Here is a 22,927-nt window from a genome sequence, read left to right on the forward strand (position 1 = left end):
CAATCAGCGAGAGCCTCCTCCCTACTAGCTAGTGTACGTCATCAGCTCGGGTCGCGCATGGTTTCAGTCTAAACTGGAACAGGTTTTGCCAGTGCTCTGACGTCATCACGCTGGGCGGTTCTGCCTGGCCAGAGGTTATCCCTTGTGTTGTATAGTTAGTCACATAGCTTGTTACCATGGAAACTAACTTGTTTCTATGGTCATAAGCGATCCCTCAAAATAAACCTGGTCTAGGACATTACCTGTTTATTCAGTCACGATAACTGGTATAATGTTCTCCACATAAAGTGTAACTCCAACCTGGGAAATTAATAAATGTGAATTACTTTATTTCAGTTCATGATGAAAGTATTTCCATTGAGGCTGTGTTCACACATGCAGTAACGACATGAAAACGCAATGTGATTTAATTGCAGTAATTGATCATTTAATTGTGTTACTGTTCATTTAATTGCCGTCCAGCCGTCCTTTATTGCATTAACACAATGAAACTCCAACGTGTGTGAACATACCCTAAGGCTGCATTCACACGTTCCGAGAAATTGTCCGTGATCACGGATCCATGAACAAGGACAATTTTATTGCCCACTGCTTTCTATTGGGCTTTTCCGTTTTTCTTTTGTTTTTTTTTCACGAATCCACAATCCGTTCCGTGAAAAAATAGGACGTGTTATAACTCGGAGGAGCTCACGGCACAGATTCCCCCATAGATGTCTATGAGATCTGTGTTTTTCACGGATTGCACAGATCTGACATCTGTGCAGTCCGTGAAAAACATGGATGTGTCAGGGACCAGGAAAAACACTGAATGTGTGAATGCAGCCTTATTGTCCTATTACATGTTTAATAAATTTTAGTGAACGAGGGCCGATCTGCTAGATTGGTGCTCGCTGACTGGACCTATTACACGGCCCGATAATAGGGCAATAAGGGCTGCATGGACATCGTTAGCGATGTCCATGCAGCCCTTGCCCAAACACCTTTTACCTTACCTCTCCCAACTCCCGATCTTCTCTCCTGTGCTCTTCAGCACCCCGATCCTGGTGGCGGCAGCGTCTGAGTGGTTGTCAGCTGACATGCCGCTCAGCCAATCACTGGACGGGACTCCGCTCGGAATCCCGCCTGCTTCATTGTGTCAATGCGATGACATGTCAATTCTTTGAGCGGATAGCAGCATCACATTGACAAACTGAGGCAGGCGGGATTCCGAGCGGAGTCTGCGGCGGGGGCTCTCTGTAGAATTCCACCTGTTTTACTCAGTGTGAACAGACCCTTAGGGCCAGTTCACACTGAGCAAGATCGTCGGAATTCCGCGGCGGAGATTTCCGGCGCGGAATCCCGCCATGCTCAGTGTGCTGCATGCTAACATGTTAGTTCTCCCAGCGGAGAGCAGCGGCAGCAGACGAGCGCACGCCCTCTCATTCATTTACAGCAGCACACTGAGCATGGTGGGATTCCGACGATCTTGCTCAGTGTGAACTGGCCCTTAGTGCTAGAAGTAGAGGTATGCAAAAATGCCTCTGAAACCAGGGAATTTATCACCTAGATTTCTCAAAACATTTTTTTCGGTTTTTTTTTTTACTGATTAGATCTGCATACTGGAACTCGTTCTTTTCTTCTAATCTGTTTCTATTTTCTAACTATTCTATTTTTAATTAGTTGTTTTTTTTTTTATACAATATTATGGGGGCTGCCATAGAGCTGTTTTTAAAGGGGTACTTCGGAGGGAGAAAAAAAATGTATTCAGAGATATACAGATTTGTCAATTATGTCTATTAAAAAAAATCCCCAGTCTTCCAGTACTTATCAGCTGCTGTATGTTCTGCCAGAAGTGTATTCAGTCTGACACAGTGCTCTCTGCTGCCACCTCTGTCCCTGAAAAGAACTGTCCAGCAAGTCCCCATAGAAAACCTCTCAAGCTCTGGACAGTTCCTGGCATGGGCAGAGGTGGCAGCAGAGAGCAGTGTGTCAGACTGGAAAGAATACACCACTTCCAGCAGCTGATAAGTACTGGAAGACTTAAGAGCAGTTTATAAATCTGCATAACTTTCTGACACCAGCTGGTTTAAAAACATTTTTTTATGGAGTACCCCTTTAACAGCGCTCAGGGTTTCCTTGGACACACATTTTGCCTGGCTTTTTTTTTTAGGCTAAGAAAAAAAATGCAACAAAAACAGCAGAAAAAAACAGCTTTTTTTTTTTTTTTACAGTCATTTTTCCAGGAAAATGTTCTGAAAATAACATCCTAAAACCAGTGTGTGAACATGGTTTTAAGAAAACAAAACTATTCATGCTGCAGATTTTAGTGTAAACTGAATACTGAAGTCTGCAGTCTGCTATATATGTGGACAGTTTGTGTGATATATATTTGTAAGGTAAAATCTGCTTGTAATAAAGTACAGGTTCATTGTAAATTCAGAAGCTTCTGTCTCTATTCCTTAGTTCTGATAAACTACAATTCCCATGATGCAGTTCTCTCAGGCAGAGCACTTCCGGCACATGAGGCTGTAATGTGCAGCAATGTCTGAGGTCTCTGCTGCAGCTGTAGTTTCCCCAGAAAAAGCTGTCATAGTGCCCGGCAATGGGGGAGGGAATGTGGAGTCTAGTATCTGGTATGGCTGGACTAAAAAGAGACTTGACAAGGTGAGAAAATATGCAAAGCAATTACGTATCCTCAATCTGCAGACTGAGACGTGTAATTCGGTATCATTGGCTTTCCTCCTGCTGTCTGTATGGGGTCGGTGATGAATTGTGTATAGGGCTGGGGAATATCCTGGCACTACACAATAACACAATGGATGACGTGTATCCGGTTGTATCTAAAACAAATAATTCCTCCTTAGTAGACTCTCCCATTGCCGCAGGGTCATAAGTTGGCTGCGCAAATGATGACACTATGTATATAGCTATGTACGTCATCTCCGGGCTACTTAGTTTTCTATTTAGGGCAATGGCTAGGAATTTCAGGTATTGTGACTGCTCAGAATATATATATAATCCATAGTAGTATTCTCTGACCTCGGGCGCACTGCTAAAGTCGTCATACAGACTACTGCTTTGCTCAAATGATATTGTATGTGTATATATATATATATATATATATATAGTGTGTGTGTAAAATAAGGTGCAAAACTACTAAACCTTTTGTATAAAAATACACTGTAAAATTGTAATGATACCCCAGATGGAGAGCCCTTAGAATAGTGCCGTCCACAGTAATTATATGCGTTAGCTCCTCCACACTTCCTTAGGGCTGACACAGAAGGTAAGTATGAAATTCAGGTTTTGGCTATGGTTGTGGCGACTTAAAGAGGATGTACCACCAGGTACATCCCCTTTAACCTGAACCCACTGATCGAACGGCGCCGGCACGGGGAAGCCTGTGCCGCCATCCGAAACCCGGTTCCCGTGCACGGCGCCGTTCTATGCATCGGAATGCCGGTGCTCAAGCACTGGAGGTAGGCCGGGCCGCCCCCAGTAGGAGGGAATTCCCTCCCCTGTATGACGCAGCTCCCTTGGAATGAACGGAGCCACGTCATACAGGGGAGGGAATTCCCTCCCACTGGGGGCGGCCCGGCCTACCTCCAGTGCTTGAGCACCGGCTGGTTCCGGTGCATAGAGCGGCGCCGTGCACGGTCCGAAAAACGGACCGCGGCACTGGCTTCCCCGTGCCGGCGCCGTTTGATCAGTGGGTTCAGATTAAAGAGGATGTTCCTGGTGGTACATCCTCTTTAAAGGGGTACTCCAGCACAAAAAATTAACAAAGTGCCAGAGATTTGTAATTTACTTTTCACATTCCAGCTGCTGTATGTCCTGCAGGAAGTGGTGTATTCTTTCCAGTCTGACACAGTGCTCTCTGCTGCCACCTCAGTCCATGTCAGGAACTGTCCAGAGCAGCAGCATATCCCCATAAAAAAAAACCTCTCCTGATCTCCAGACTAGAAAGAATACACCACTTCCTGCAGGACATACAGCAGCTGATAACTGCTGGAAGATTTGAGATTTTTTAATAGAAATAAATTACAAACCTTTTTTTTTTTTTTTTTACTGGAGTACCCCTTTAAAGAAAACCTGTCAGCCCGGCTAAGGTGGCAGAGCTCGGCATACTTAACCCTCCCTGCAAGTCCCGCTCCATAAAAAATGTTGGACTCATCTCTAATGATCTGCATAACGCGCGCGCTCAGCTTCGGGACGTGATTTCTCTAGCTCCCGGAGAGGGTTGACGGACTTCACCACCTTAGCTGGGCTGACAGGTTCCCTTTAAGCATCTATATAGTGCCAGTTTCCTTGACCCGCTGATGAGTTGATCCCTACCCGAGTCTTCACATAGCCCCTGCTAAACTAGGACTGCCTCAGCTGTGGATGTTATGGGCCATGTTGTGGAAAGTTTATCTGCAGTGGTTCTCTTTTAGCTTTATACCAACTTTTACAGTAATATAAGTCAATTTATAACTTTGTGTGATTTCTTTTCAGATTCCCAATTTCAAGTGTTTGCTCCGTAACATGCCTGATCCATGTATGTATACGGTATTTATATATTTGTTGTTTTTTTTGTCCCTAGGGAGTCCATGTACATAAACCTTTTGTCTACTGATGTAGCCACGTCTATGGGAAAATGAAAAGTTACAGCTTTGAAGTTTGACAATTAAAGGGACTGTACCATCAGGCCTGCGCTGAAGCACTGCAGGCGGGCTGACCCACCCCCAATGGGAAGAAACCCCTGCTCCTGATTCAAATGGAGCAATGTCATAGAGGGGTGGAGGTTTCCTCCCACTAGGGGTGGGTCAGCCTGCCTCCAGTGCTTCAGCCCAGGCCTGATGGTACAGTCCCTTTAATAAATAAATGTGTCTTTAGAGCCCAAACTCTGCCATGTTTTTAAGGGGTTGATAATGGTATTGGTATCAGGAGTGGACTTTCCGACTGGGAGTAGAAGCGGATCTTTCAGCGGGCTCATGTTGTGACAGTGACGAGCATCAAGGGTTCAGCACCCCCATCTGCAACTACTTTGGACGCCATCACTGGCAGATAATGAAAGTTCTTATTGGTTTTAGGCCCCTTTTACATTGGCCGATTATCAGCGAGGAGTGTTGCTAAAAAAATGCTTCCTTGCCCAATAAACGGCCTGTGTAAAAGTGTCCGCGATCAGCTGATCACATCTTTTGTGCGGCTTCACAATTTCTAAACGGGATGTGCGGCTGATAGCAATATATATCTGCTATACAGTGATAAGTAGGTAAGTGTTGGCCAATCCCAACGATTTTTGGTGGAACCATCTGACTATTCAATATGTATGGTGGCGTCCTGATCTTCTCCGGCACCAGTTGTTGGGGGGAGAGAAGGTTCAGGTTTGTAATATTTCACCTGCTGGATCCCTTTGTCAGATGATTCTGGCAGCGGCTTTGTTGCAGTTAAACACATTAATAACGCTAATAGAATTTTCTGCAGTAGTTATCATTGGGCACATCCAAAATTTATTCTAAAGCAAATATAATCTGTGTTTGTTTACTTGCCTATAGCTGCCAGGTTCCTGTTGGCACAATGTACTGTATCCTGTGCGGATATTTTACTACCTTATCCAACCTATGCCATCTATATATGCAGCCAAGTCCTCCTTTGGTCCTTGTATATATGACAAATAGCACATGCGCCTTCGGCTAGAGGTGCTTTTCCACTTTGGTGTATTTTGTCTGATTAAATGCATGTTTAAAAATGTGTTGACAAATCATTGGAAAACATGACATTCATGGTCATATTTTTACAAGCCAAGAAGTAAAAAAAAAAAAAAAAAAAAGTATTTCCCTGCAGATTTTGCAGAATTTTCACCAATAAGCTTCCCATCTCAGCTTGTTATTCTGTTGGTAGGGGATAACATGGGGTCTGACCTCTGAGACCCACAGTGATCCTGAGAACAGAGACACAATCATCCCCAGAGTGATTGATCCCTATTCTTAGGATCATTGGGGGTCCCAGCCAACAAGTAGGTGGTCTAAAGTTAGACTAGACAATCAGAGGATGTGTTTTCAATCTTCTCCTGGTTTTAGTTGAAAAGTATTGACCAAAATACTGTGTGTCAACCACGATGTTTATTTCGCATTAATGATGTGTTTTTTGATGCTATTTTAATGCGATTGCAAAATTTGCAGAAAAATAGCATAAAAATGGTGGTAAAAAGGTATTAGATAATACAAAATAAACATCAAGTGAACAGAGCCTTAAGGCCCTATTACACGGTACGATTATCGGCCATATTTGGCCGATAATCGTCCTGTGTAAAAGAACACAACAATCAGCCGACATGAACAATGTCGGCTGATCGTTGTAGTCGTTTGTCTTTCAACATGTTGAAAGGCAAAGACTCATATAGCAGCCATCTGCTGCCGTCGCCCAGTGGAATAGGAGTGGCAGCAGCAGACCGCCGCAATACGCTATAGGCTGCCCGGAAGATCAAACAATCACCCAGGCAGCCCCCCCCGCACTTCTCGGCGCCCCCGGCTCTCACCTGCTCGTTGCAGCCGCGTTTAAGAGCGCTGGCAGCAAGCGGGGAATGAGGAGCAAGCGAGAACTGGCAGCGCTCGTTTGCTCCTCATAGTCGCCCCGTGTAATAGGGGTATTTGACTTTACAGTAAGAAGACTACAGGCTGCCGTGAATGGCATCATCAGTGGTGGAATTTGATTCATACTATCTATGTTATGGTGCAGACAGATTTATCTGGCAGATTTTGGAAGCCAAAGCCAGGAATGGATTTGAAAAGAGGAAAAATCTCAGGTCTTTCCTTTGACATGTTCCCTGTGTATAGTCTGTTCCTGTAGAAATATGTAGAAGACGGCACTTCCGTGGCGGTGGTGCTCGAGGTGAGAAAAATGTTCAGATATTAGGAAGAGCCCGGCACTCACCAAGTAGATTATGCTTCTTTATTGTAGTGTAGCTAACATATGGTACAAGGACGCGTTTCGGCCAAGCATGGCCTTCATCAGCTTAGGGGTGTACACCCCTAAGCTGATGAAGGCCATGCTTGGCCGAAACGCGTCCTTGTACCATATGTTTGCTACACTACAATAAAGAAGTATAGTCTGTTCCTGGCTTTGGCTTCAAAAATCTGTCAGATAAATCTGTCTGTGTAAACAAACCATTACTCTGTAATTGATCCAAGAATTGGTTTCATGAAGAAAGTCATACAAATAATTATGGTTACCCTATAAAAATTCTTAACCCAATCAACTAAAACTTAGACAGTCACCCGAACAGGCTTATTAATTATTGTATGATATAGGAGAGTTGGACGCATTTCTCTGTTGTGGTTTATTATAGCTATTATTGTTACTTTTGAAATGTAGTTACAGCAAGAGAATCAGTATGGCTGCCGTTCATGGAATCCGAGCTGCAGTGTGACAGCAGGACTATAATCATCGGGCACAGTTCTGGAGCAGCTGCAGCCATGAGGTACAGACACAGTGTGCCATCTGCACACTCCCTTATGCCACATTCCAGTCTTTTTTTTAACCTAAAGACATACTGAAGAACATGTGAACCAAGTGTGCATGTGTATTAGTACATTTTTTAGATAAAAAGGTTTTTTTTAATAGAACTTCTTGGCCCCTCTTAAATGACTGTACATTCACCTCTTTATATTGCAGGTTTGCTGAAACACATCCAGTGTTTGCCATAGTTCTAGTGGCAGCGTACACCTCTGACTTGGGAGATAAAAATGAAAGAGAGAGCGGTATGTGCTCCTTATTTCATTAGTATTAAAGGAGAAGTCCGGCAAAATTTTTTATTTAAGTGTTGTATTGCACCCCAAAAGTTATACAAATCACCAATATACACTTATTACGGGAAATGCTTATAAAGTGCTTTTTTCCCTGCACTTACTACTGCATCAAGGCTTCACTTCCTGGATAAAATGGTGATGTCACGACCCGACTCCCAGAGCTGTGCAGGCTGTGGCTGCTGGAGAGGATGATGGCAGAGGGACACAGGGCACTGGAGGGACACCGAGCATCCCCCTGCCATCATCCTCTCCAGCAGCCACAGCCCGCACAGCTCTGGGAGTCGGGTTGTGACATCACCATTTTATCCAGGAAGTGACATCACCATGTTATCCAGGAAGTGAAGCCTTGATGTAGTAGTAAGTGCAGGGAAAAAAGCACTTTATAAGCATTTCCCGTAATAAGTGTATAATGGTGATTTGTATAACTTTTGGGGGTTAATACAATACTTTAATAAAAAAAAAAAAAAAAATGATTGCTGGACTTCTCCTTTCTGTATACTTTGGCCTGTAATAGACAAGATGTAGTTTACCACACCATTGTGTCCTGTAAGTAAAACACTGTATATAGGTATATAGACCAAACCTAATCTAAGATTACACTTGCTCTATGAAAGTTTATGGCCATACTTGATACAGTGAAATACCCTTTTTTAATATATTGATCCTCCTAGGATATTCTATGGCCTGGTGAATCTGCAAATCTAGAAAAACACCTCTACGCCCTGTTTTTGATGCAGTTTAAAGAAAAAAAAAACATTTCCATGGGTTTCCTCAAACATTTCACAGTAAAATCTACTCTATAGACATGAATAGTGTTATCTGTACATGCATGGATTGCTGCAGGCCAAGTTCAGTCACAGGAACAATTTACCCTAAAGTTTAAAGCGAGGTATTTCACCTGAGAAATGATGACGTTTTTGGAAGGATGATAGATGACATTGAACAGTAAAGCTGAATGCCACACAATAACCTTGTACATTCCAGAAAACTTGCTTTGTGAGAACAGAGACGTAAGGCCCTATTACACAGATATATCTGGAAGATCATTGAAGCCAAAGCCAGGAACAGACTATAAACAGGGAACAGGTCATGAAGAAAAGACTGAGATATCTTGTCTTTTCTTATAAATTACAAATCTGAGAGTGTATAGGGACTTTAATCAAAATTATAAAGAAACTATTTGTTAATTGAAGACAATTTTTTTTTACTTTTAGGTTATTTCAACCGCCCCTGGCAATGGGAAAAAATAAAATCAAACTGCATTCACATTATCCAGTTTGCTTCTACGGATGATCCATTCCTTCCTTGGAGCGAGCAGCAGGAGGTTGCTGATAATCTAGGTGTAGAGTTGCACAAGTATACAGACCGGGGACACTTCCAGAACACAGAGTTTACTGACCTACTAGATGCAGTAAAGAAACTTATTCCAACTCCTGTATAGAGAGAGCTGTGCAGTAACAGGTCATGTCACAAGTCAGGATATTTCTGCATTTTGTGTTAAAGCGAATGTACCATCAGCTTTTTTTTTTCTTTTTTTTTTGAAACGCCACCTGGTGCCGCTCACCGCCCTGGCTCTATCCCCACCCCTCTGTGACGCAACTCCATAAGAATCAATAGAGCCGGTCTCAAAAAAGTGTACCCTGCCACCGGGATTCCTGCGCCATCACCAATCAGTTAATGTAAAACAAAAAAAAAACCCTGATGTACCTGATGGAACGTTCGCTTTAAACCTGTGATTTTGTTCTGTCATTGAGCCTGTAACTAATTATATGCAAAAAACGACCAACCATAAGTGGCCGGTGCTGTTACTGTAATACCACAATTTCAATTAAAATTCTGTGTTTGTTTTTATGATTCAGCAACCGATGTGGTTATTGCCTGTTTGTATTTTGTGTCTTGTTTTAACTTCTATCTCTACATTTGTTATGACATCATTTTTAAAGTGTCAAAGTACCTTTAGAGCTCCACAAGACAACATGACCCACTTGTAAAATGATTATATATATATAAGTCAAAATAGATAGTCAATTGTTTGTTTTCATATGTTTCATAAATCAAAGTATGTGGGAAATGAAAACTTATGCATCAAACAGGTGAGGTTTATTTACAGTGTCCAAAAAACATACACAGTCTGCTATAACGCAGTGCGCACCATCTACAGGGTAGTAGCTTCAATGCAGCTATATCGTAAAAGCGACGTGTCCCCTAAAGCATATGCTGCTCAGCATCCATGTATCCTTGTCACATATACACATGCAGTGGAGGGGTTAGCGTGATTAAGACACTCTCTGCTGTATCCTGCATGTGTATATGTGACAAGGATGCTGAGCAGCATATGCTTTAGGGGACACATCGCTCTTACGATATAGCTGCATTAAAGCTACTACCCTGTACTGGACTATACTGTTATTGTTGCTGTTGGTACAGCATTGCACTAGATGGTGCATGTTTTTTGGACACTGTAAATAAACCTCACCTGTTTGATGCATAAGTTTTCATTTCCCACGTACTTTGATTTATAAAACATATGAAAACAAACAATTGACTATTTTGACTTATATATAATCATTTTACAAGTGGGTCATGTTGTCTTGTGGAGCTCTAAAGGTTATCGATACTTTAGCAACCATTTTTTTATTGCTCAAATGCAACTTAATAGCTGACAACGTGACCGTATGTCCAGTGCTATAATCAGGAACCTAAATGACAGTCCTCAGTAATGTCCCCAATGAGCGTAATGAATTGTGGGACCTCAACAGTAAAACAAGTATTCTTGCGAACATAAAAATCACAGCAGCCTCACTCAGAGGAGAAGAGCTTTCATGTTTTTAGTCTGTAAAATACAATAAATAAACACTTTAAGGCCCAGTGACCTGACTGCAGTTTTAATGACCCAAAGTCACAGCTTCATAGATCCTGCTGGTTCTGTGAGTTTGGATTAAACTCATATCCGGTCACCCAGCTATAAAAATACACTTTGGGTGAAACTGTCCTAATAGAGAAGAAGAAAGACTTACATGTAGAATATCAAGAATTTGTCTGTAGCTATGGGATGTTTTGTTACTAATACACATGTACATTGGGTCTTCTTATCCTATCTTATCCTTTCAAGTTGATACATAACTGAACAAAAAAAAAAAAAGGGCAGCATCAAAGTCTCTGTCTGAGATAAGCGTAATATAGACACAAGCTCCGGCCCAAACGTAGGTCTAATGGCTTGAACTGCCAGCCTCATAGTGATGTATGACTCTGTGGGATCAGATCATTAGACCCCACCGTTGGGCTGGAATTTGCATAAACCAAAAGTGTCTATGCAGTGCACCTCTAAAGGTGGCCATAAACCTTTAATGACTGATGGCTGAATGTCCGCCCTCCCAATACACAGGAACGTTTGCCATGGCTGAGCGTTCCTGTGTTGTCTATGAGAAGGGGAGGGGTAGGTTGCAGTGAGAGTGCTCTAGCTGCAGCTTATTTCTCTCTGAACAAAGGGGTCAGCCCTTATCACCACCAACATCCTCTGTCTGTATTGTTCAGTAGAGCCCCATACCCGTTAGATGGACAGTCGAATCCGCTGCAACCAGCGGGTTTGGCTGTTCAAAGTCTAAGGTGTATGGGAACCTTAATACAAGACTTGGCCTGTATACAGGGAGAGCAGGTAGTCAGTGTGTGGATAATTACAGGCTCTCTGGAGGAGTCCTGGCTGCATTTAAACAACATACGAATTCTGAAATCAATTCACAGAAAACTGAACAAACTTCTCATAGTTCAACATCTTCTGATCTATCATACTGCCCTCATATAGGAGGACCTGACAGATCTGCTGTAAATCGCAATAAAATTTCTGGCATCCCAAGAAAAGGGCATCATACAGAATCTGGCGACATATTTGAAAGTAAAGGTATTATGGCTTAAAGGGATTTTATAACACCTATCAGTAGGGGTGCCAACACCGATCAGCTGTTCAGAGAGCCATACACCTCACATAGTGCAGGAAGTCCTGCCCTGTCTACTGTGTAAGGGGGGGGGAGGGCATGGGTTAATGCAGCTCAGTTCCTATTGAATTGAAAGGGAGCTGAGCTGCAGTAACCCATGCCACTATTTGTTGTATATGGGTACCGTGGCTATTTGAGAGAGGGGAGGTGCTGGCACCCATTGATGGCCTATCCTGTGCATGGACAATCAATGTTAGAAACCTGTACAACCCCCTTTAACACATCCATCCTTTTCTAAATTAGGGCACTTAAAGCCCAGTGATAGTGAACATGTAATGTAAATTTATTAACACTTATTTAACAAGCAATAACATGGATCTGCTTTGCAAATAAGGAATTCTGGTACTTTCTTCCCACATTGTACAAGTCTGAACAAAGAAAGGAACAACTTCTATGAAGCGGCCTTGCTCCTCTGCTTAGACTGTTATCTGGATAAATCTTCATCAAGTACCAAATAGAATAAAATACTAAAATAAATATCTGTCCCGACCACTGTTCTGTTCAGTGTTGACCGTCTTGCAATATACTATTAGATTTTTCCTACAAACTTCATTAATATTCCAGCCACTCAGTCATGTATATACAATTAGACGGAGAGATTTCACCACCTTCATGGCAATCGTGAAAAACCTAGGAGAAAATAAGAAAACGTTTTAGGCTGGGTTCACACTACATTTTTTTCATCCATTTTTGCAAAAAACAGATGAATTTTTTTGCATCAAAAAAAGACTGCATTTGGATGCAAGTGGATGCATTTTGATCCGTTTTTCTTTTGCTGTAATGGAAGTCAATGGAAAAACAGATCAAAACAGATGCACACAATTGCATCCATTGGTATCTTATCCACAGACTGAATGATTATACTACTATACAAATCATTAACATTATACATAAAAGAGTAATAATGCTGACTTACCGGACAGAGACCACAGGGGGTCCGCACTAAGCCTGCTGGCTGTATGATGGGGTTCACTGCTCTATAAAGCTTCATCTGTCCATCCACACTGCCCACTGTTCCCTCTTTCGCAGCTATAATGGTCATCTCTACTTTGCCATCATAAATTAATGTGTTGAGGATAGTTTCTATGTCTTCCATTGATAGTTCAACCTAACATGGAAAAGCAATTCACTGTAACTACTTAACTCCATCTTAAAAAATAAATAAATAAATAATCTGTATTATGAAACATTATTTATGCAGCAGTCCAATATGCATATGGGCTCAGCTGTAAAGTAAAGGTTCAGTTTGGTAGAGATCAAATAATAACCCTGCAGGGATCGTCATCTTGTTGGCTGCATTTGAATAATTAGTAAAGTCAACAAAGAAAGAGTTTGTTTCCCTGTGGCACCAGCACAGGAGAATTTAAAAGGTCACTGCCACAATATTACATGGTGTGTAGAGATGAGTGAACCTTGAGCATGTTCGAGTTCATCTGAGCCCGAGCGTTTGGCATTTGATTAGCGGGGGCTGCTGAAGTTGGATAAAGCCTTAAAGGAGAAGTCCAGCCAAAATTATTTTTTGATATGTTATTACTTATGGAAAGTTATACAAATTTGTAATGTACATTAATTATGGGAAATGCACATATAGGGCTATTCCCCTTAATTTAGTAGATCATGGAGTGTTAGAATTCTCTCAGATACAGTGACGTCACGACCCAGAGTGTAATTCCTATGGAGTGTCCAGCATATGTGTAGAAGTCTATGGGACTTTATTGTTTCTATGGATGTCTATGTAAAGTAATGGAATGTAGTGTACAGTGTGCTTTATTGATTGAATACATTTATAGAATACTTTGGGGAACAAGTGTCCTTGCTCCCCAAAGTATTCCATAAATGTATTCAATCAGTACAATAGGAGGGCACCGAGCAGGGAGGGAGAGAGGTGCCTGTGCATCTACCTCCCCCCTCCCTCCCCTGCTCGGTGTTGCTGCCACATATACACAGTACTACTCCTCCCATCATCTGCTCATAGTATGAGCAGATGATGGACGTTGTAGTACCAGGGCCGATCTCCATCACCCGCCGAACTGCCGCCCCCTGCCACCGCACTGGACTATATACACTGAACTACTACTCCCATCACCTGCTCATAGTATGAGTAACTGGGTTATCCCTACGACATGCCTGCCGCCGGGCGCAGGGGGGAGCCGCTCATCACAGTGCAGCCATCATGCCCCTTCTGCTCCCCCCTCCTCCTCCTTCCAGGATTCTGGCAAACTTCCCCCTATCCAATGGCTGACTCCCCGCCCGGCCGCTGCTCTCCCCTCACATATACCGGCTCCCGATGCTTCTAGGTGGCCGCACAAACCAGTATGTGTGAGGGGAGAGCCGCGGCCGGGCGGGGAGTCAGCCATGGGATAGGGGGAAGTTTGCCACAATCCCCGAAAAAGGCATGCCATAGGGATAACCCAGCTACTACTCCCATCGCCTGCTCATACTATGAGGAATTACACCCTGGGTCGTGACGTCACTGTATCTGAGAGAATTCTAACACTCCATGATCTACTAAATTAAGGGAAATAGGCCTATATGTGCATTTCCCATAATTAATGTACATTAGAAATTTGTATAACTTTCCATAAGTAATAACATATCAAAAAATTATTTTGGCTGGACTTCTCCTTTAAGGCTATGTGGAAAACATGGATATAGTCCTTGGCTGTATCCATGTTTTCCAGACAACCTTAGAGCTTTATCCAACTTTAGCAGCCCCCGCTAATCAAATGCCGAACGCTCGGGTTCGGATGAACTCGAGCATGCTTGAGGTTCGCTCTTCTCTAATGGTGTGCTTTCCACAGATCAGAGCTCATGCCAGGGGACTGCATTACGGAGGCACCATCCCATGTTCAGCAAGTTCAAGTTCTGTATTAATTATAATAGGGCTTGAGCATGGAAATCAACTGGTTTAGGATAGTGCCTCAGCAACCCAATCTCTATGCTGATCTGTGAAGAGCATGCAGCATGTGATAGTTTCGGGGACCCTTTAAGCATTACACGGTGCTCATTGGATGTCCATGTGTAACTCACATGTGTTGCTTCTGAAAAAAAGGTGCTCTTTTGTGGCATATCTCCATCCTATTATCAAACAACTCCTTTAATTTCAATGCCTACCTTGCTAATGCCTAGTTCACAGATATACTTCCATACTTCATGTGATGAGGCAAAGGAGCTGTTCCTCTGGATCATGGGGTTCTGCTTACTGTCTCTGGCAGCTTCTGCCTGGTACAAGCAATGGACAATACTGTAAGCTTTCATGTAAAGTTGAAGCTCTTCAGTACGAAAAGACATGCAGATTATAGAGGTGGGGGGATGCACCAACCCCTTTAATCCTATCAATATAAAGTTACCTTGGTTTGCAAGAATTTAAAACATTGTTGGTTTAATACTTCTACAAATTCAGACTCAAAGTCCTGGTCACTATACCAAGCACCGCCAGTCACTGATCGGTCAGGCTGTACATTATACAGCATGTACACCTTCTTTTTGGAAGCCTGCAGAAAAACAACACAATTACTTACAATGGAAAAGCGGGTCATATACAGAACATCATCCTAATCTCTTTATGACATCACTGATGTGCAAAATTGGGAAGATCATGAAAAACATTGGAGGAACGATTCATTTTTAGGAAGATGGTGAATTTTATTTCTCTCTGTTCCTTAAAGTGGACATGTAGCCTTTCCTGGCCTATCTTATTCTGGAAATTATATTCTTTATGAAATATGAATTTTGATAAACCTTTTAATATAGCTTTGTGTTGTGTTTTTACTTCATTATTGAAGTCAGAGTGAACTGACAAAGAAAACTAGATATGTCTTAGGCCTCAGTCTCATGTCTGTAGTGATCATAGGACCAGTACGTTTTAATGGCTCCGTTCACAAGTCCATACATGTGTACACATCTGTGATCCGTGCCGCGTAAAAAAAAAAGAAAAAAAGGATAGGTCTTAGTCCGAACCAGCAATTGCATCATGGATTGCTATCTTAAATGCAGAGATGCATGAATTGCACATCCATAGTACGGACCTCAATTGCGAACGTGTGAATGAGACCTTAGAGACATGTTAAATGTTTTGATCACTTGGGGTGTCACAGCTGAGACCCCACCAATTTTTAGATACAGACAAGAAAAGACTAAACTGAGGGTCCTATTCCACGGCCCGAGCAGGGCTCGATCAACTATGTAAACGAGCGCCGATCTGGTAGATCGGCGCTCGTTTACTGGGCCTATTCCACGGCCCGACAATCGTTAGCGAGGGCTGCAGGGACATTGTTACCGATGTCCTTGCAGCCCTTGCAGCATACATTACCTAGCAGGGCTTCTCCGCTCCGTCTTCCTCCCCGGGTCCAGCGTGCAGCATCAACTCCAGAGCAGCCTGACTGAGCTGTCAGACCGCTCAGCCAATCACTGGCCGTGGCGGTCCCGGACAGTGTTTGGCTGAGCGGTCTGACAGCTCAGTCAGGCCGCACCGAGGCTGATGCTGCACGTGGGACCCAGGGAGGAAGACGGAGCGGAGAAGCCCTGCTAGGTAATGTATGCTGCTTCTCAAATCACCGGTCGCCCGCCGCCCACCGCTATTCCACAAAGCAATGCGCGGTGGGTGACCGATGGTTTTAGGTTTGGGCCTAAATAAACAATCAGCCGATGACACGATCATCGGCTGATCGTTTTGTCTATTCCACCGATCGATAAGCGGCCACATCGGGCAGATTTGGCTAATTATCGCTCCGTGGAATAGGCCCCTAAGACTAATGAAGCTAAAAAGGGCAAAAGTAGGTGAGTAAATTTATCTATACAAGAAAACCAACACCTCTCACCGCTACTGACTTGACAGCTTTGATAAGTTTCTTGCTTTCCATGTTCTTCAGGATCTTGTTGATTTCAGTGAGAGGAAGGTTACTTTTATAGCGTATATCTCTGCTCCATATTCCTAGGAAAAACAGGCACATATTAAGCCAGTTATATACAGTCAGGCATCCTTAAGGCAACCACTCATAACGCCTTTGAAGAAAGGTTGTATACAATATAATGGAGCTGATATCTGTCTAGATCAGGGATGGAGAACCTTCGGCCCTCCAGCTGTTGCAAAACTACAATCCCAATTATGCCTGGACTTCAAAATCCAATAATAAGATGTCCAGTTCTGGTTTGTATGCACTGCAAAAGGGGGAACAATACAACATCGCTCATAGCACAAATGCCCATACTTAAACATACCTTTATTGCCAGCATCTTCAATAATCTGATATACTAACTTTTCCTGGTTGTCAGAACCTTTCATTTTACTGCACATCAGAAAGTGAGAAAAAAAAACAACAAAAAAACAAATCACTAACAGTATCACAGTATAAAATGCCACTATAACACTAACATAGCCAAACATACACGCAGTAAACACAGGGCTGTAGGAATTGCTACCACTTGTCCATGTCCACCTGCACTACTGCTCTCATGACACTATAAGGCTATGTTCTTGCTCTGTTTCAGTGAAGACATTCAACACATGTATTGGGAAGTGTACAGCGCTGTGTAACTAATGCTCTACAATAAGTAGTAGTAGTTATAAATGAGTCTGCCTTCCCTACTTTAAAAAGAAAAGATCTTATTATTGCTGTGTTCAGAAAACCCAACTTGAGAAACGCTCCAGTCCATTGTAGTGTAGGCTTAGGTGCTGTCATCTAGTGGACGGAATAAAAACTGCACTATTTCATCATCTTTATATAATGATTCACAAAACAAGTAAATGTCTTTTATGTCATCAGTCTTGACCATATGTCGGTAATGTTCACCTTGCCGTCTGCGCATCTTTCAGCCTGTACAATAGGCCGGTGCCACTTCTGAGCAGGTCCAACTGACCCTGGAGAGTAAAATATTTATACAGTCAGTTTAAAGATTACTAAAGCACAAAAGACCAATGGAAAAGTCTTGCATATTGTTCTGTTTCCCTACAATAACACTTTTCATCAATCAGTACCCTCTCCCTCGATACAATAAAAATCAGTGTGTTGTATCATAATACACATAATACTGGGCCACCCAGTTATATAAACAAGAAAGCAGACACTGGCACCACAGGCATCAAAAATATTCAAAATCCAAAGTGAAAACTTGACAGAGCCCATTAAAGTCAATGACGGTCGCCATCTTTATGCAGCAGTCCATTTGGTTCTGTTTGCAACTGTGACTGAAACCCGAGCATCTGACATAGTGTGAACATCGCCTAAAGCCCCTTTCTCACATTGATGTGCAATCTGTGATATATATTGCCATGTGCTGGCCTCATATCATGGACTGTCTATGCTATGTAGCCAGCACACAGACCATATATCACATGCTGCCTATGAATGTGTAAAAATAGCCTTAGTTTCACATGTACTTTCAGCTTCTGGATGTTATCACTGTTTTCCTTCACTGACAGCAAGCAGAGTTTGACACCAGTGAGGGGCAGTGACTAAGCTGCAAATACTTTCATTTTCAGATGACACCATCTATATGAACACAGTCTGTTTATAGTCGTATTAAACTTACAACGGACAGTAGACGGTTAATAGCCATAGCCCTCTGCTTGGCTTCAATATGTGGCATCTCATTCTGGATAACCTGATCGGTGATTCCATGAGGGAACTGCTGACAGAGCTCAATAATCCTGCAATATACAGAAACAAAGCAGATACATATCATAGAATGTTTAAGATATACAGCACCAATCATATCTGGTTCACTTAGAGGGAATGTATCGGCTACATTTTATTTTCTGATTAGAAGTCAGATAAAACTTGTTCCTTTCTATTTTTGTGCATTGTTATGGGGGCTGCCATCTTGCCTTAGCTGTTTAAACAGCATTAAGTGACATGCCTTATAGCAAGACTCATGGACAGACATGGATAGACAGACACTGTCTCCTCTTGAGATGAATGTGAAATGTTATTGAGCGTGCTCTGTGACCTTTGAAGAGGTCATTCCACAGGGAGCTGCTATTGTCTCCTCTATCTACTGGTGTCACATGTCCCTTTAATGCTGGTCCTTGTTGCTCCCCACTTCCTCTGCACAAAATGCCTGAACTGCCAATCACTAGCTGGTACCGGCCTTATTTGCCATCTGTCATGCTCCTGTGAGTTATGAAAAGGGTCAACAGGGAGCAGAAAAGGGGCTAGATTTGCCTATTTCAACATCTTAGATCTATAGTGTATGTCCACTTCAAAGGTGTATGCTCCCATCTCACTAGGATATGCCATTATTTTACAATAGTTGGGGGGTCTGAAGGCAGTACCAGCTCTCCTGGCCACCTGGCTGACTCCGTTTACTTAAAGGGGTACTCCGGGTGGGGGTTATTTTTAGGGTCTGGCCGGGGAAGGGGTGGAAATAGAGGTCGCCGGTCACTTACCTCCACGGTTCCAGTGCCGGGTCCCAAATCGCGCCGCTCCGTTCTTCTGTCCAGCTGCCGCTTTCTGGTCTGAGCTGCGGCTTGAGACGTGACGTCTCATGGCAGCTCAGCTATTCAGCAGTCGTAGCGGGGTCCCGCCTCGGCCGCTAAATAGTTGAGCTGCCTTGAGACGTCACGTCTCAAGCCGCAGCTCAGACCAGGAAGCGGCAGCTGGACGGGAGAACGGGGCGATGCAATTCGGAACCCGGCGCTGGAACCGGGGAGGTAAGGGACCGGTGGCCTCAATTTCCACCCCTTCCCTGGCCAGACCCTAAAAATAACCCCAGCTGGAGTACGCCTTTAAGTGAAGCCACACTACAGGAAAAAGTAACTGTGAGGAGAGACATCATTATACTAGCATTGTGCTCCCTTCATTCTCATAATTGCTGGGGGTCTCAGAAGTTGAGCCCCCACAATAATGAAATGATGCAAAATCACAGTGATAGATCGCCACTTCATGAGATGTGAAGAGCCCTTTAAAGTGAATGTACCATCAGGCCCGGCCTCAAGCACTGGAGGCGGGCCCACCCACCCCGAGTGGGAGGAAACCCCGCTCCTGTATGATGCGGCTCTATTGATTCTAATGTGGGGGTTTCCTCTCACTGGGGGTGGGTCGGCCCGTCTCCAGTGCTTCAGCCCGGGCCTGATGGTACATTCACTTTAAGGACCAGTGAACCCATCAGGATGCCCTAGATGACTTGTTCAGCTTTACAGTAGGGGATTGCATATATAACAAATCCCAATGAACTTCTATTACAGGTATCTTTTTCAGTAGGCCACCAGTGACGGTACACCACATACATACAGCTTTGCCGACTTAAAGGGGTAATCCAGCAAAAATCTTTTTTTTTTTAAATCCCCTGGTTTCAAAAAGTTATATAGATTTGCTATTTACTTCTATTTAAAAATATCAAGTCTTCCTAACTGATCAGCTGCTGTATGTCGTGCAGGACATCACATCAAGTCTGACACACTGCTCTTTGCTCCCAAATCTATCCAGAGCAGGAAGGTTTTCTATAGAGATTTGCTGCGGCTTTGGCAGTTCCTGACATGGACAGAGGTGGCAGCAGAGAGCACTGTAGGACATACAGCAGCTGATTAACACTGGAAGACTGGAGATTTTTAAATAAAAATAAATTACAAATCTATATAACTTTCGGAAACCAGTTGATTTAAAAGAAAAAGGTTTTTGCTGGAGTACCCCTTTAGGGTGGGTTCACAAATAACGGGGTACGAGAAATCCGCTGCACATCCCTGCCCAGTACACTCTATGGGCAGACAAACTCGCAGCAGGATGGACATCCCGCTGCCAGTTTGTCCGCAGCCCGCCCCGTTAACCCCCCGCCGCCGGAGCCTATACTTCACCTGGTCCCCGCTCCGGCTTGCTTCGGGTCTCCAAATGTCTTCATGTCCCGCTTAGCCAATCAGTGCGCTGCGGCGGGGCAGCGCACTGATTGGCCGAGCGGGACGTGCCAGGAACCCCCGAAGCAAGCCGGAGCGGGGACCAGGTGAAGTATAGGCTCTGGCGGCAGGAAAATCTGCTGCGGATCTGTTACGTGTGAACCCACCCCTTAGGGTACCGTACCGACTCGCAGCGGAAATCTCGCTTCCAGTTTTGCAATGAGATCCGCTACGAGTTAAGGTCCTGGCAGGCTCCCCCGCTGTCTGTGTATACATTACCTCTCTCCTTGCTGCATCGGGTCCCAGCGTCCTGCTCTCCCGCCCAGCAAATCAGTGGCTGCGGTTGGGCAACACACTGATTGGCTGGGCAGGAGAGCAGGACGCTGGGACCCCATGCAGCAAGGAGAGAGGTAATGTATATACAGACAGCGGGGGAGCCGAGCGGCAGACGAAGGGGTTAAGGGGGCGGCTGCATTACATACTCGCAGCAGTCTTTCAGACCGCTGTATGTATTGACAGGGGCCTGCCAGGACCTTGACTCGTAGCGGATCTCGCAGCGAGATTTCCGCTGTGAGTCATTACGTGTGAACGTACCCTTAAACAGAATCTGTTGGCTTTATATAATGCTCAGAACTACAGACATTGGCCGACACCTGAAAAGTAGATAGAACAAATGATACCTGTATTTTAGCGGTTTGCAAAGTTATAAAACCATGTTTTCCTTCCAAGCTCAAGTATCATAGACTCTGCTGATCTCCTTCCGGTCCTGCTTGGCTTCCAGCACTGACCCTAGTATATAAATCTTCCAGGGCAAGAAGAGTGGGGGAGGGAAGGGTGTGCAGGCTGCAGCTCAGCACAGTCCCTATAACTTTTTAAGCTTAGAAGTAAAACATGATTTCCTACCTTTGCAAACAACCATCAGCTAATAGACAAGAATCATGTGCCTGCAGCTCTGAGCATGATATAGAGAGAAGTGGTGTATACCCACATATACCTTGTGTTCTAAGTCCATTTACTGACACTCTGCAATGTCTATAAAGCTACCAGCTGTACACAGGCTGACATGATGTCAGTAAGAAGCTACATGGCAACCTGTTCTCTATCTCCGCGGCCTCCCAGCCCTCCTGCTTCACTTTCGCCTCCGCCATCTCCTAGCAGCTCTCCGGGACATCCACGCCGCCGTACACCACCATTCACAGCCTCCACCGCATCTCTACTGCGCATGCGCCGCACAGGCTGAGTCCTAGCCGGACATGAAGTGTAAGGGCAACCTTGTACCACAATGATATTTCGCCATATAGTTCTGTCACTAGGACAGAACGAAATATTTCCACATAAAATGTACTACTGCTGATCTAAATTCTTACACAATTATACCTATAGAATATAGAGTCTTTTGCCCATTTCAAAAATGGCTGCCAGGAGTTCCGCTTCCTCTTACGTATTTCCGTTCTGTGAATGGGGGGAGGGACAAGTTTTCGCATCTTTGGTTACTAGGGAAACGGGATTGTGCCAATCACTAGACTCTGTGCTGATAGGCAGAAGGCTCAACCGGGAGAAGCGTCTGTAGTAACGGGATCGAGGAGGGACCGGAGAATCACCGAGTGCCGTGTACTAGCCGGTGAGGAAGAGGGCATGGGGGGCGGGGAAGAGAAGGGGGCTCTAGGTATGGATGGGTATCATCTGCCACCCAGTGGTTGTATAGCTGCCTTACTGTATGGCACCAACCTGTGGCTTCAACTACAGCTCCCAGGATGCAGGAATGCTGGGAGTTATAGTTCTACAACATCTGGACAGGTAGGAGAGCATTGCAGTAAATGGATAAAATGGAGTGTTGAATTGCTAGTAATGTTATTCATTGTTGGTATAGAAGACCAGAACCCTTCTATTCCCATAGTCTGTAGTGGTAGCAATATGTTATGTGGACAATCACCCCTATTATCCATTATATAGGCCTTGTTGTTGTGATATTCCTCTCTTATTCCTTCTGAAACTGTGTCACTAAATAGCCAAATGGGTGTTACCAGCTGGGGGCGTGTCCTCAACACTGTCAGCCTTGATTAAATAGGCTTAAAGGGGTTATCCAGCGAAAAACTTTTAGAACGTTATATAGATTTGTGATTTACTTCTATTTAAAAATCTCAAGTCTTCCCACACTTATCAGCTGCTGTATGTCCTGCAGGAAGTGGTGTTTTCTTTTCAGTCTGACACAGTGCTCTCTGCTGCCTTCTCTGTCCATGTCAGGAACTGTCCAGATCAGTAGCAAATCCCTATAGAAAACCTCTCCTGCTCTGGGACAGAGGTGGCAGCAGAGAGCACTGTGTCAGACTGAAAAGAAA

The 22,927-nt window shown here is 43.9% G+C and overlaps 3 protein-coding genes across 7 annotated transcripts in view; 2 read left to right on the plus strand and 1 right to left on the minus strand.

Annotated features, from left to right (window-relative positions):
• Positions 1-47: 47 nt before the first annotated feature.
• RBBP9 (RB binding protein 9, serine hydrolase) lies at positions 48-9,627 on the plus strand. 2 transcript variants are annotated; one of them, XM_069954154.1, is made up of 6 exons: positions 48-134; positions 2,443-2,643; positions 4,474-4,516; positions 7,336-7,441; positions 7,636-7,721; positions 8,984-9,627. In XM_069954154.1, exons 2-6 carry the CDS (start codon positions 2,521-2,523, stop codon positions 9,208-9,210), a joined length of 585 nt encoding a protein of 194 aa, XP_069810255.1. In that variant the 5' UTR covers positions 48-134; positions 2,443-2,520; the 3' UTR covers positions 9,211-9,627. The 2 variants fall into 2 exon arrangements, with proteins under 2 accessions (XP_069810255.1, XP_069810254.1); XM_069954153.1 differs by having other exon boundaries at positions 124-266.
• An 834-nt stretch (positions 9,628-10,461) lies between these two features.
• On the minus strand, positions 10,462-21,868 carry POLR3F (RNA polymerase III subunit F). Its single transcript, XM_069954376.1, has 9 exons — positions 21,681-21,868; positions 18,293-18,410; positions 17,554-17,621; positions 16,982-17,049; positions 16,582-16,694; positions 15,112-15,255; positions 14,876-14,983; positions 12,678-12,869; positions 10,462-12,391 (listed from the first exon to the last, which is right to left on the minus strand). The coding sequence occupies exons 1-9, from the start codon at positions 21,734-21,736 to the stop codon at positions 12,314-12,316; spliced, it is 945 nt and encodes a 314-aa protein (XP_069810477.1). The 5' UTR covers positions 21,737-21,868; the 3' UTR covers positions 10,462-12,313.
• Positions 21,869-22,060: 192 nt separating this feature from the next.
• Positions 22,061-22,927, plus strand: part of DZANK1 (double zinc ribbon and ankyrin repeat domains 1) — a 38,910-nt gene continuing 38,043 nt past the window's right edge. For 3 of the 4 annotated variants that reach the window (XM_069954220.1, XM_069954223.1, XM_069954222.1), the window contains exon 1: positions 22,061-22,209. The gene's annotated coding sequence lies outside the window, so the exon portion shown is untranslated. Of the gene's footprint in view, positions 22,210-22,322; positions 22,386-22,927 lie in introns of those variants that run through there. The other variant, XM_069954221.1, reaches the window with a different exon arrangement.

Source organism: Dendropsophus ebraccatus, chromosome 15 (assembly GCF_027789765.1).
Source record: "Dendropsophus ebraccatus isolate aDenEbr1 chromosome 15, aDenEbr1.pat, whole genome shotgun sequence".
NCBI lineage: Eukaryota > Metazoa > Chordata > Amphibia > Anura > Hylidae > Dendropsophus > Dendropsophus ebraccatus.